At 39.3% G+C, this 14,422-nt stretch overlaps 1 protein-coding gene across 8 annotated transcripts in view; it reads left to right on the forward strand.

The window, feature by feature from the left end:
* VTI1A (vesicle transport through interaction with t-SNAREs 1A) overlaps window positions 1-14,422 on the forward strand; it is a 278,815-nt gene that overhangs the window by 7,271 nt on the left and 257,122 nt on the right. For all 8 annotated transcript variants that reach the window (XM_081158250.1, XM_081158247.1, XM_081158253.1 and 5 more), the window contains exons 2-3: window positions 811-869; window positions 2,653-2,763. In XM_081158250.1, the coding sequence (XP_081014376.1) occupies window positions 811-869; window positions 2,653-2,763 (170 nt within the window). The remainder of the gene's footprint in view (window positions 1-810; window positions 870-2,652; window positions 2,764-14,422) is intronic.

Here is a 14,422-nt window from a genome sequence, read left to right on the forward strand (position 1 = left end):
ACCCAGTATCCTATAATCAGTGAGTAGGCAGTGTCTTTGGGTTTGGAATCGGTAGTCCTGACTTCAAATATCTCTTCCATTACACCTAATTCTTTATGATAATTATTAAATGGTAGCAGATGAAATTGTCCATATATATAATATATATTTTATTGATTTCAGAGAGAGAGGAAGGGAGAGGGAGGCAGAGATAGAAATATCAATGAAAGAGGGTCATTGATCGGCTGCCTCCTGCACACCCCCTACTGGGGATCGAGCCCACAACCTGAGCATGTGCCCTGACCGGAATCAAACGTTGATCTCCTGGATCCTAGGTTGATGTTCAACCACTGAGCCATGCCAGCCGGGCTACACACAATTCTTAATGTTAATGAAAGTACAGTTTTTTAAAGGATGGTAAGATCTTGCCTAGTTTTAGTAACTGTTTTTGTGATTTTTACATTGTACCTGTAAATCAGTTTATTGCCGGTTTATTATAGTGAAGACTGCGGATTCCTCATGCCACCACTAAACCTGCTGTTGTCCACACAGTCTCCTCTAAAGAATGAAACGGTTTTTGGTTTCTCTTTAAAACGTTATGGCATCCCTCAATCGCTAGGTACTCCACAGATTATGTATTTCTACGGAGACTAGAATTAGTGGCTTTAGCATGGTTTCTAACCCCCCAGAGAATGATGTGGTCAGTTGCCCAATATGGTAATTCTCTAATCTGACTGACCAGACAGGAAAAAGGTACACAAAAATAGAAGTTTTTAAATATTACATTCATTTATATCCTTAGCAACTTTCTGATATTATTGTTTGTTTCAGATGAGAAGAAACAGATGGTTGCAAATGTGGAGAAACAGCTTGAAGAAGCGAAAGAGCTGGTATGTACAGACTTGGTGATACATTTGAGCACATGACCAGAGCTGCTCAACCTGATGCCTTCTGCTGGCCTGGTTTCTACCTTGTAGGAATGTGAAATGACTAATTAGCATTTTATAATTTAAAATTCAGCTGTTTTTAAATTGAAGAGAATGTAATAGTTTCGTGGGATTTTATTTTTCTCAATAAATTTGATTCATTAAATGTCCATCTTTAATTTTTATTCCTTAATAATACTTTTTATAATAGCTGTCAATAGCTAATGCTTGTTAGAGGCACACTGGGTACCAGACACTAGGGTAAGGATAGTACATGTTTTATAATATTAGTTTTCACAAAAACTCTGTGAGATAAGTACTGTTTGTCAAAAACTGTTAAGGATCTGAGATTTTCCCTACTTGCTCACTAATAAGTGAGCTTGCCACGACTTCATGGATGCTGATAGAAGACATGAGATTCCTAGGTCAGAGACAAAAGACTTTTATTACAGCAAAAGCAGCTGCCAGAACTTGAGCATCCTTGTATTAGTTCCTGAGCCCCAATTCCCACAGGGGTGATGCAGGTGGCCCTAGATGTATGCCTGCACAGTGGAATGTCTTACCAGAGAGGAACATGGAGCCTGGGAAACATACTGGTTTACAGCAGCCCATAAGCAAGCCTGCCCTTTGTCCCAGAGGGACACATTAGTTCCTCCCCCAAAATTGCTCCCTGCAAATACTACCTTGAGAAATGTCCAGGAAAAAAAGTGGTTAGGGCCTTGCATTCTTGCCACGCCCAGCAAGACTTCTAGTGATTTTCAACACTGTTATTACACCCCTCCCCTCATTTTGTAGGTGGGAAAAGTGAGGCTTTGAAAGATTAAGTAACTTGTCGGAGGTCCACACCCAGTAAGTGGTGGAGTAAGACTGTATCTATCTGTGCTAAACCCAGAGCTCTAGCTCATCCACTACTTTTTAAAATATAAATACATTCACAGGGAGCAAAAAATATTGTGTCCCAATATTTGGTTTTAAAAGCCAAATATTGCAAGTATGATTCAGCTTGTTACTGCATTGTGGTCCTAAATGAGTGTGAACGCAGGCATCTGACTTGAAAGCCTGTCTCCTTAACCATCGTAAGATTTCTGCATCACCTCCCATTAGATGCTCATGTGTTGTATTCGAAGTGCTGTATGATGACAGGTTGTTAAAAAGTGCCCTGCTGTGATTTCAGTGAGCTCTGTGTAATTTAGCGTTTTACTGTATCCATTTAACTCCCAGTCAACGTGGTTATAAAGAATAAGCAGTGACGCTGGAGGTTGAGATCACATGTTAGTTGGTATGTGATTTTCCTAATCAGAAAAAACTTTCCAGAAGAATTTTTACCCAGTGACAAGGCTGGGCAGACATTCTGTGTTTAATGTTAGAATAATGGTTTGGTTTGTCTTCCCAAACCAGTTCTGGTGGTTTGGGGTCAGAACACCAGACCAGGTTGAATGATGGGATGCTTCAGACATATTAAAATCATTGTTAGTAAGGATGTTTGAATTAATGCACGCGTTTTAATAGAAATTCCGGACAAAGAAAGTGCCTTTGCACTCTTGGCGAGCACTCAGTAACTATTTGTTCACCGAAACAAAAATTAAGCACAAAAGGCGTCCCAATGTTATTTGATCGCAGGAAGTTAGCTCCCTGGGCCTGGTTCCTCAGCTGCAGTGAGGACTTGACATTAAATCCTTTCAGCTCTCAACATCTGGTCAAGTAAAGAATAAGCACATGGTTTAGATGACGCTTTCTCTCCCGCCAGCTTGAACAGATGGATTTGGAAGTCCGAGAGATCCCGCCCCAGAGCCGAGGAATGTACAGCAACAGAATGAGGAGCTACAAGCAAGAAATGGGAAAACTTGAAGCAGATTTTGTGAGTCGGACTCCGTCCTTTGTCGTTCACTGACCCTTATGCTGCATTTTCCCTGTGTCTCTGTCGTGCCTCCCGTGCCCCGCTCAGCGCTGGGTGTGTTGTCTTCGGGAGCGTGCTCCAAAGACGAGCCACGGCTTTTGTTGTTTGTGACCTGGGGCCTGAGAATGCTTACAGAGCTAGCTAAGGATGGAGTGCAAGGGATACAGGACTCATGGCCCACAGATATACCCAAACCGGCGGTCCTTTCAGTTTGGACAGTATTTATTGGTATTTAGCATTTAATAGAATGTTGAAACCCAGTTTCAGGCCTTACGGAGTTTGCAGCCTTTTCAGTGCAGTGTGCTTGGGTGGACTTCAGAGGCTTGTGCATGTCTTGAAATTACACAGTCATGCGTCGCCCGATGATGTTTTGATCAACAACGGACCACATATCAATGGAGCTGAAAAGTTTCTGTCGCCTGATGATGTTGTAGCTGCCGTAATGTCCTAGCTCAGCGCCTGACTCTCGTGTGTGTGGTGATGTTGGTGTAAACCTGCTGCACTGTCTGTCATATAAAAGTATATCACATATAATTTACAGTGCATCTTACTTGATCGTGACAATAAATGACTGTCTTACAGGTTTATGTGTATACTATAGTATAATTTTTAAAAATATTATTTTAGAGTGTTCTCTTTGTACTTACATAAAAAGAAGTTTTCTGTAAAATGTGCTCCACTGCAGCCTCCTCCGTCCCCTGTAACCACACCTCTTGATTGCACGTCTTTCCTGCGCTTAATTTAATCTCATGCTGTTTTGTGCACCGTGCCTCTAAGAATACAAAACCCACTGCTAATGTTGCCAGTAAGAGCCCATGTGGAGCGACTGACCCGAAGTCAAAATTAAAAGCCATTAAGGACCGTGAAGGTGGAGAATCGGTGATGTCTGTTGCTCGCGTCAGTCGGGGCCCATTCCACCACAGCGACCCCCCGAAGAACAGAGCGAAGTGACGGAAGCTGTTAAAGTCTCTGCCTCATTGAAGGGAATGGGACTTAACAAAAACCAAAGGAAGGCCTGTGTCAGACATGGAGAAACTTCTAATGACCTGGAGTGAGGACCAGATGCAGAAGCATGGCCCTCGCAGCACCGTGACCATCATGGCCAAAGCAAAATTCGTTTGCAGTGTTGAATGATAAGGCCGGAGCTGGCTGTGACGTCGAATTTACTGCGGGCTCTGGGTGGTCTGAACAGCTCAGGAACTGTTATTCATTCTGTAACGTGAAAGCGAGTCGGGAGTCAGCGGGGGCTGGTGGGAAGGCAGCCGAAGAATTTTTGGCAGCTCTAAATAAACTGACTGGAGGAAAATTTCTTACCAGAGCAAATATTCATTATGGTCGAATCTTCCCTATTCTGGAAACATGCCTGAAAGGACTTTCACTAATACGTAAACCAAGTCAACGCCAGGTTTCAAGGCTTTTAAGGACAGGATCACAGCCTTGCTTGGTGGCAGTGTTGCAGGCTGCAAATAGAAACCGGCTGTGATCTGGCACAGTGAGGACCCCAGCGCTGTCAAGCACATCAGTAAGCACACACTGCCAGTGTCCTGCAGGAGCAATAACAAATCCTGGATGGCTCTGTGACTCAGCTTCTCCCAAAGATGCCGTCCCGATCGCTGTGCCAGAGAAATGGAGGACTGTTTGGACAATAATGTACCTTCAATATTTTGCTTATTGTTGCTAATGCTCCCAGACCTTCTCCTTTTATTGGCAGTCTTCATCTCCACCTTAAAGTAGCATTTCTCCCCCTAAACACCATCTCTTTGATTTGACCAGTGGATCAGGGAGTTACAGAAGCTTTTAAGGCCTCCCACCTGAGGAGGGCCTTTGCCCGGGTATTGCTACAATTGAGGAAGACACCGGTGCATTCTGGAAGGATTATGACATCTGTGCTGCATCAGGAGCCTTGCTTGGGCTCTGGGTCAGTCACCAAGGAGTGATGATGACATCAAGAGTTCCACCCATGACTTCAAGGGATTTGCCAAGAATGCGGAAGTTGTAAAAATCAGCAAGGCTGTGGGGTGGGGGGACGTGGGCAGTCACTGGTTAACGGGTATGGAGTTTCAGTTTTACAAAGTGAAAAGTTCAGAGATTGTTTGCTCTGCAGCGTGAATACATTTAACACTGTTGATCTGTACACTTAAAAATAGCTAAGGTGGTAAATTTTATGTTATGCGTGTTTTACCAGAATTAAAAAGTAAAATTGAAAAAAAAGATACTGATGAGGAGAGATCTGAGCTTTACCTGGGAGTGATAGGACTCATGGGTAGGCATGTAAATCAACTATTTCTGACCCTGGCATCTAAATTCAGAAAGAAAGTCAAGAATTTACAAGGATCTTTCTGCCTCTGTTCCTGCCTTCAGTCTTTTAGAAACTACACCTTCTAGGCTGTAGGATATCTTCTCACTACAAGGCCAGTGGTACTGGATGTAGTAGACCTTCCACCTAGAGTCTAGAAATAGGGTGATCTGCATGTTTGCCTGTTTATATTTTGATGGATATTTTCCTGTGAAGTCGAGATGGGCTATGTCAGTGACTGGTGCAGTTGCCTTTTAAATTGTGTTCCTGTTCATTAAAATAATTAGAATTTGTGATGGACCTAAATGTGAAAAGAAAAGGAACACCTGCTTCTATGCTCTGTACTAGATAAACCTTCTCTAGCCACGCTGTGGAAGGTGGGCTCTCTCAGCAGGAATATGAGATACAGTGAAGAAGCTGGATTGATTTAAGAATTGGATGACTCAGATTTATACTTAGACAACTCTAATTAAAGCCCGTGTTTCAATATAAATGATGAAAGGGAAATAAAATATTTATAAGGATTATTTTAGTTTGCTTACCTCATTTTTATGAAACTTTTCCAATGACTTTTCCTTTGGTTTCTAAAAGGACTAAGTGTATTAGTTTTCCAGAGCTGTCATAACAAAGAACCACAGATTGTGTGGCTCAAACAACAGAAGTTATTTTCTCACATTTCCGGAATCTGGAAGCCTGAGATCAAGGTGTCAGTAGGTTCGTGTCTTAGGCTCTCTCCTTGGCTTGTGGTTGGCCGCCTTCTCCCTGTGTCTTCCCAGGGTCTTTCCTCTGTCTTAATGTGTTTTAATTTCTTCTTGTTGTAAGGAAGCCAGTGACCTGCTGGATTAAGGCCCACCCTAACGACTTCATTTTAATTCAGTTAGCTCTTTAAACACCCTGTCTCCAAATACAGTCTCATTCTGAGGGACTTAGGGTCAGAACTTCAAGGTATGAATTGGGGAGACACAGTTCAGCCCAAACCACCAAATTTAGTTTTGATCTTTTCTAATTAAAATTTTTTTCAGAAATTAAATTGCTTCTGTGGCTTACAAGTCACCTAACTCAGGTGTGTTTTTTTTCCTGAAGGGTATGATCCTGGGTAGATTCTTTCAGGTATTTGGATATTGCATAGTTGGATAAGTATTCCTTAGGTGTGTTTTCTATTATAAATAAAAATAGAACCAGCAAGCATGAGCTAAGCATTTATGCTCCAGGCTATCATTAACAATCCATGTGTTTGTGTGTGTATTTGCTCCCACAGCTTTCTTCTGGGTCAGGAAACATCATTATAAAGTGCTTTAGCATATTTCATTTTACTGCATGGAGAATAGAAAGAGTAGGTATGGATTCCTGTCCCCGTTTCACACATGACAGAACCAGGAGGCTCAGATTGACTAGGATTTCATTCACCAAGTCTTTCGTGAGCCCTGTGGTGTGTCAGGTACTGTCCTAGATGCTGGAAAGAAGCCTCTAAGATAGATAAAGATCTTGCTCTCAGGAATTCAAATTCTAACGAGAAAGACAATAAATAATTACCAAATACACACATGTACCATAATTTCTGGTAATTACAAATGCTGTAAATAAAAGTAGAGGGACTAAATGGATAGAGAGTGATGAGCAGGGTGGTTGTGGTTAAGAGCCACGGTGACTGTGGGGCTCATTTCAGGTGTTTCCCTTCTCCGAGGGACTGCGATCCTATGCTGCCTATTGCCCAGTTTTTGAAAACAATTGCTTCATACATTTTGTCCATTTTTATAGTTGTTTAGAGTGGGAAGGTTAGTCTTGACTAATTTCTCTGTCTTGACTGGCATGAAAGTTCAGTGTCATTTTACTGTTTATTAATCCTTAGAAGATAGTTGTGTACACCTGAGAATGAAAAAGCAATAGTCTACTGTTTACAATGATCTATCATAGAATTTAATGTGTAACTTAATAAATAACTACTTAAAAGATTTTGAAATTCAGGTTATAATCTGTGTTTATAATTGTGGGAACTTGGGGTAAGGCATTGGTTACCTTTAACCCCTTTATGTTGTTGCTACTTATGATGATTCTGTTCACTTGCCTAATTCCATTCTTCTTGACTTTGGGCTTCACATAACCTAATATTTTTAATTTTTGGCTTCTTATAGCTTCAGAGTAAGTTAGGAATATTAGGTGCAGAGAAGTTAAAATTCAGTCACCTTATTTTTTAGGTGAGGAAACGGAGGACCAGGAAGACCAAATGGCTTACCTTAGAGTCGGGCTGCTTTTTAGATCTAGGACCAGAATCAAGGAATCTGCACGCATGTTCTAACATTCTCCCCATGATCCTTTGTCACCCCCCCAACCTCAGCTTCATGTTTCCACAAAAGTCAATTTAATAGCCTCTTTATGTATTGGAAAACAATTTTTAAAAAAATTAGAATTCATATACTTAAGCTGTTTTTATAGTTTCTTCCTTCAGTGTTTGAGTGAGGTTAGCTGGGGCATGGTCATGTCAGGACATTCCAGGAAATGAACCAGCTAACTGGAGAGAAAGTGTAGTTGAGGGTTTTTTAAGTTTAAAGATTATTTGCTTCTTAAGAAATTAAAATCAAACAAAAAAAGCCTAAACTTGTAAAAACCAAAAAACACTGACGTTATATAAACTATTTGACCACGTCTCAGTTGGTAGAAAAGATAGAAACAAGTAAGTGATGCACCAGGATTAGGTCCCTGAATTATGAGGACTCCGCGTGTTGAATGCCTTTTACGTCTCTGATCTTGTCCTGCGATGCTGGTGCCATCTTGTGGTTGATTTGTGTAGTTGCATATTTCTTTTTTTCTTGTAGCGAAGCTGAACTTCCTTTAAGACATATTCACACACATCTAGGATTTGGGTGGAGGATCAGATTGTAATGAATGTTAGTAGTAGAGCTTTTGAGCCCCAGTCTCAAGTTCACTTCTGTCCCAGGTCAGCGGTGCCCAAATGCTGTCCTTTCCCTGTTTGGCAGGCTATGTGATGTGATTGTTAGACCTGCTCCTAGGGCAGAGCTGTCTACATCAGAGAATGGCGCTTCTATTGACCGTCTCAGCAGTGAGGCTGAATGGTCCTAGAAACCCAACTACCTGCAGACTCTCGGAGTTGGTCCCTTAGGTCAGGGTTCAAAGGATACTGTGGAACAGCTTGAAGCTTTTACTGCTACTACCTGCACTCTCTTTTAACAGGTGAATGGACAACTTGAGCATCTGAGTTTATGAATAAAGCCAGTACCCATGTTCTATTTTTTTAAAGTCTAAGACAGACTAAAGGAGTGCAAACAAGAAAGATGGACCCTTTTAAATTTTGACTTTTGTTGAAAAGTCAAGAACGTGATGCTTCTGTTTACATTTTATCTTCTCTGTTCTGATTCCGGGGATATTTTATGCCTATTCTGTGGAAGCTGTAGAAAACCATGAAAGCATGTTTTAGAGATTGGGATCGTGTCAGTGGTAATATGTTATAATTATGGCATCAGCTGATCTTTCTTGCAGAAACATGAGTACATTCTAGAAAGAAATAAGAAAGCCAGACTGGACAGACCATCGCAGAAAAGGAATTTCCTTCCACTATGTGCACTTAACAAATATGCTTTCAATTTAAAAAATTATATTTGTTGTTTGAAATTCTGTAAAAATAATGCCTGCTTATTATGGAATATTCTTAAAGAGTAGAAAGAAGAAAAAATCACCTTAGCTCTGTTACCCCAAAAGATCCACATATTAACATTTGATTTGTTTCCTTGCAATCTTCCCTTCCCTTCTCCCTTGCATAATTTATTGTTTTATTTTACATAATAATGATGTTACTCTATCCACATTTTTTACCTTTTTTAAAACAGATTCTAAAATTGGTATTTCCCATTTCTATAAATTCTTAATTGCTTTAATGGTAACATAATATTTCTATCAGTGATGTTAGTTCATCTTTTGTTGAATCCTAACATATTTCCATTAACTCCCTCCATAATTTATTGTGCTGCAATCAACATATTAGAACAGGATTATTTTCATCAAAAAAAGAAATTCATCACTTCTCAGAAGGCAGATGCCCGAATCATAGTGTATCAACAATATTATAGCTCTTATTAAATATTCCTTGGAATTACATTTTTATTGTGACTCATCAGATCATTTTGTTTTTATTTCTCCATATCTTCTCTGTGTTAGAATGTGATTTCAGAAATAAAAATCATAGGCAGACCAGGGCTAAGTACTTTATATGCATTACTCATTTAACCCACAATTGTATGAGAAAGATGCTGTAATTAGCTGCCATTATGGGGATTTTACAACTCTGGAATTAAATACAACTGAGATTTTTTTTTTTAAAGATACTCTTCCATGGGAGATGCTATACTAATACTGGTAAGGCTAGCAGATATGCTCGGCTTTCGATATCTGATCTAAAACTGAACTCATTTTACATTTCCAATATTTCTTAATCAGAAACTGAAAAATATTCTAGTTATCTGGATATGACTGACCTTTAAGGGAGAAAGCAATACTGTATTTTTGTGCATGTATATGATTTTCTTTGTTTGCAGATATTTTCTTCTGACTGTGGTTCCCAAGTTCCTGCTAGGTGAAATGGTTAGAAAATCATCATGCAGTTAACCGGCCTCCTTTGTTTGTAGGCTTCTCATTCCAGGCTTTGACCTTGGTAAATCTGTTACTCACAAAGTAGCCTCCAATAATTTCAAAGGCTAACACAGGAAATGGACACACCTTATAGGGAAGAGACCAAAGTCTATTTTCAGCTGAAGTGATGCCTCCTGGGGGCTGATTTGTGCTCCAGTCTCCTAATCCAAGAGGCTGTAAAAGGCTTGTGTTCTTGACCCTTGGACCCACCATGTTTACTTGCATGGAACAGTAGTACCTACTAAATATTGTGTCATTGGTCTTATGTACTGAATTTGAGGTTGGCCTTAATAGATTTTCTTTACTTTGGAAGCTCTGACACTTTCTTCCAATGGGAATGTTTTTACGGTAACTACTTTGGGCTTTAGCCTCTTGCCTTTAGTTCCTATAGAGCTTTATGACCTACAAAACTAACTTCCATGTCCACTGTGGTCATTGGCAAAGTTGAAGTCCGTACTGGTATAGATAGATCTGTGTGTGCATTCACACATTCCCGTGTGTGTAAATTTAAAAAAAAAAAAAAAATGGTGTCAGATTTCTGATTGGATTTTGCAGTTTTATTGGAATGTTTTTCCTACCTACTTAGTAACTTTTTTAATCATTGGAATTAAAGTTATAGTGCCATTTTATGGCATTAGGGACAAATTCCTGTTACAGCTTTTCTAGTGGTTTCCTAGTGATATTTCTAGTGGTTCGGGTGTTCTAAGCAGGTTAAATTATTTTCTGGAAACAGTGCTCAATTGCTTTAAAACAAAATATATATATAAAGTTTACTGATTTTAATATCTCTGCTTGTATTTCTTCTCAAATGATTGTTGACTTTTCTGTTGTTTGTTTGTTTTGCCTAACTTCTTCGATCTTATCAAAAAAATAAAGAGGAGAGACAAAAACACGGATTTTGAAAGGTTAATTATAAACCCCTGACAACTTTGGCCTCATTATTAGTCACTAGATGGCACTGTTTATTTGCAGAGTGCCAATTTTTTTTTTTTTTTTTAAAGGAACTGGTAGTAACTGAAATTACTGCCTCATGAATAAAATATTTCTGATGGGATTTGCATTTCTATATTGGCTGAAGACACTGTTGAATGTTTTATTAACCAGCCCAGTGCAACTGTCAGCCTATTAAAGAGATCCAATGGTCCCTGTTTGGATAAATAAACTAAATAAATCCAATTCGTCAAATTGTGTTCCTGGCTGTTTATTTTCCATTCTTTTGATGTACAGTTTATTTTAAGTTAAAGCCACACTGGTTTAAAAATTAATGGGAAAGTGTTATTTGGTGTTTGGAACATGAAGAAGCTAATTGCCACAGTCAACACGCCAGCTCTGTTTTAATGTTAAATTGTTTGCTCATAAATAGTAAACTTTTTAATGGTTGCTTATAAACTGTCCCATGGTCAAAAAATAGTCTGATGTTCTATGACTATCGGTCAAAGACTGCGTTATCAAGATCTGTGGAATCCCAGTTTAATTTCCCTGGGGAAAGTACTATTTCAAGCCTTGTACGTGGTTTTGTCTGTGAGTCATGCTCAGTTTTCATGGATGATATATTATTCCTTGGAAAGAAAAGTACTAATTGATTTTTAAATGAAATGCCCTTTATCAGAGTACTACTTGCCAGTCACTTTCCTGGTAAATGCCAAACCTCAAAGCGGAGACGGTGATGCCCGTAGTGATGTCACTGGGGCAGCCAGAGGCCTTGCGACCAGGCTCCACGCTCCATACAGAAGCAGTGCCCACACGTTCATTGCCTTCTTGAAGCTTATGTTCTGGGGATCTTGAAACTCACAGCTGTGTTATTTCATACCACTGACTGAGCTACAGCTTTCATACTTAGGCCCTAGGGTTACAAAAATATTCGAATAAAGCGTGTCAGTTTTGTGCATTGCTACACTGAGTAAGTTAGCAACTGGCAATGACACATCCTGCTTCTGACTTTTACTTCTCATTTCTTTTTTTCACGAATCCTCAGTTGCTTTTTATGCCATTCCCATTGTCTTTTATCTGGTTCTGCATTTGTGAGGTTCAGGACAAAACTTAAAACAGATTAGGCACTTCTGACTTAGCATATAGCTTTTAGGAGTATTCACGGCCTGTGATAAAGACCGAGCCAGGTCTGATCTCTAGGGTGAAGGTTTTAATCGTGTAATAGTGGTTGAAGAGTTTTGCTGTGTCAACTATTTTGAGCTTTCCTGCGCAAGAAGTTAAAACAGGGCTGGAAAAGATTTCTCCAGAGTCTTCGCTCTTGATTTCAAATCCTTGGACGCCTTTCAGGAAATGGACCATGTATAGAGATAGTCTCATTTTTTGCTTAGGTTGTTTTGTTTAGCTTTGCGTCCTTTAGTTCCCCAAATGGAAAAATAAATCACATTTAAGAGTAAAACCAAAGAACAAATGCGGAGTCAAATCACTTTTTGGCTTTTAAGAAGTTCATCAGATCCCAGATTAAAAGCCTTTGCTAGAAATGCCCCCGAAATTCATAAGTGTGCTCACACTGGGAAACACCGAGAAACCAGACTCTGTCCTCAGCGCATCTCCTTAGTTCTTGAGGCTCCTCGTGCCTTTGCAAATTCACAAAAGCTGCTGCAGCTTGAGCTCCATCACAGACACTCTAAGGAAATGTGCCAGTTTTAGTTCTGTTAAATATTGTTTAGAACAAGTTATCGCTGTCTGGGACTTTGAGACCTGCTGTGGAAATGGAGATTTCTGTGCTGGGTTATGAAGAAGTTGGCCTGTAATTGCATCCTTCACACAGGGCGTGTGTGGAGAGTGGGTCAGACTTTATGGTTTGGAAACTCACGTACAATATTGCTGGGGCGTGAAATGGAAATATAGAAATAAAACGTTTCTTCAAAATGTATTCTGTACTTTAAAACAAGGCCGCCTTTTTGTTAATGTCTTCTGATTATTTTACCCTTGGACTTTCATAATGGAACATTGCATCTTTGCACGTTCAGTTTTGTTCTGTTGTTTTCTTATTTTGATCTTTTTTTATATACACCCAGTCTGCAAATAAATTTCAACTGAATATTAGGGTGGTTCTTATTTATGGACATACGTGATTTTTATTTTTTTTTAATTTTTTAAAAAATATGATTTTATAGATGAGAGAGAGAGAGAGAGAGAGAGAGAGAGAGAGAAAGAGAAAGGGAAGAGAGAAACATTGATCAGCCGCCTCTTGCGTGCCCCCTACTGGGGATCGAGCCCACCACAGCCTAGGCATGTGCCCTGACTGGGAATCGAACTGGTGACCTCTCAGTGCACTTCCAGAATGATGCTCAGCTAACTGAGCCACACCAGCCAGGGCTACACATGTGGTTTTTAAAGTAAAGCTTAGAAAGGGGAAGACTATCTCTGTGGTTAGAATCTTGCAGATTTATATTCTTTTTAGTTTTAATGAAGTTTAAATTATTATTATTTTTTTTAAAGAATGTGGTTATTCATTTTAAATGCTGTCCCTATGTGACAGCTTTATTTACACTTTAAAAATAACATGTATGTATTGTTAGGAATGTGTTGCGAATGGTCCATCCCATATTTTTCTGATACTGTGTGCCAGCTAAATTCAGTCATGAACCACTTTGCCAAGAGAAGACGCGTGAAACAGAGAGAAAAGGCTGGGACAGTGGACCTGAGACCTCAGATGTAGCGTATTCACACTGCACCTCAGTTTCTGTATCTGCAAATTTGGATTATCACATCAGTTCTGCTTACCTAACGGGGAAATATGAGAGTCACACATGATAATAAATGTGCAAATGCTTTGAGAACCTAACTGGTTTTTAGTCAGTGACTTTGCTAAGCACTGGTAGTAATCCTACAATTAAAGAGTTTAGAGGTTAAAGTATTTCAAAGTCTGAAGATTCCTTCCACATCCTAAAAACGAGCACCCTCTTTCTCAGTGATTCAGTAGACTAACTGTAGGGACTTACACAAAGGACTGAAACGTGAAATCTTCTGTCTCATTCTCAGATATGACCTTCTAAGTTGGATTGCTTTTATATTCTAGCACATTTTTTCTTGTCAAAGACATGTTAGAAATTAATCCTTGCAAGCAAGCTTTCTCCTTGACCTTGTGGTAGTAGAGTCAGAATTAAAGGTAGAAGAATTATGATGCTATGTATTATTCTGTATCATTTTATTGTGTGTATCATGTTACTAATTAGAGTTATATTTCTGCTGAGTTTTCCATCTAGCCTTCAAAGTACATGTCGAATTATTTCCTTTGGATTCTTTCCCATTCCTTTCCTAATTTCTAATAACTTACATTTCCCAGAAACTATTAGAAGTCACTGTCTGTGCATTGTTATATCATATTGGTCTAACATTACCAGTATTGAGAAGGAGAGGGGGGAGATTCTATAGTATCTGTTCAATATTGTCATTAATGTCAACCAAGAATTGACTTTTGTGTATCTGCGGCCAACAACCACATAGCATTGTAATTAAAAAGTTCCAAATATTGTTATATACTGAGAATTTGGTTTAGAACATGCCCCATTACATAAGACAGTGTTATACACAGCTAGAAATAATAATGGAGAAAGCTAAAATAATTTAATTCAAATTCTCACCAGTAAAACAAATGATACTAAAATTAATTTGGAATCTGAGAAAGAGAACTTTCAAGCTGGTGTTCTTTCTGTTCACATCATTAGAAGAGTAGGTTTTAGTTTGTGT

This window comes from Miniopterus schreibersii, assembly GCF_964146895.1.
Source record: "Miniopterus schreibersii genome assembly, chromosome: 14".
Classification (NCBI taxonomy): domain Eukaryota; kingdom Metazoa; phylum Chordata; class Mammalia; order Chiroptera; family Miniopteridae; genus Miniopterus; species Miniopterus schreibersii.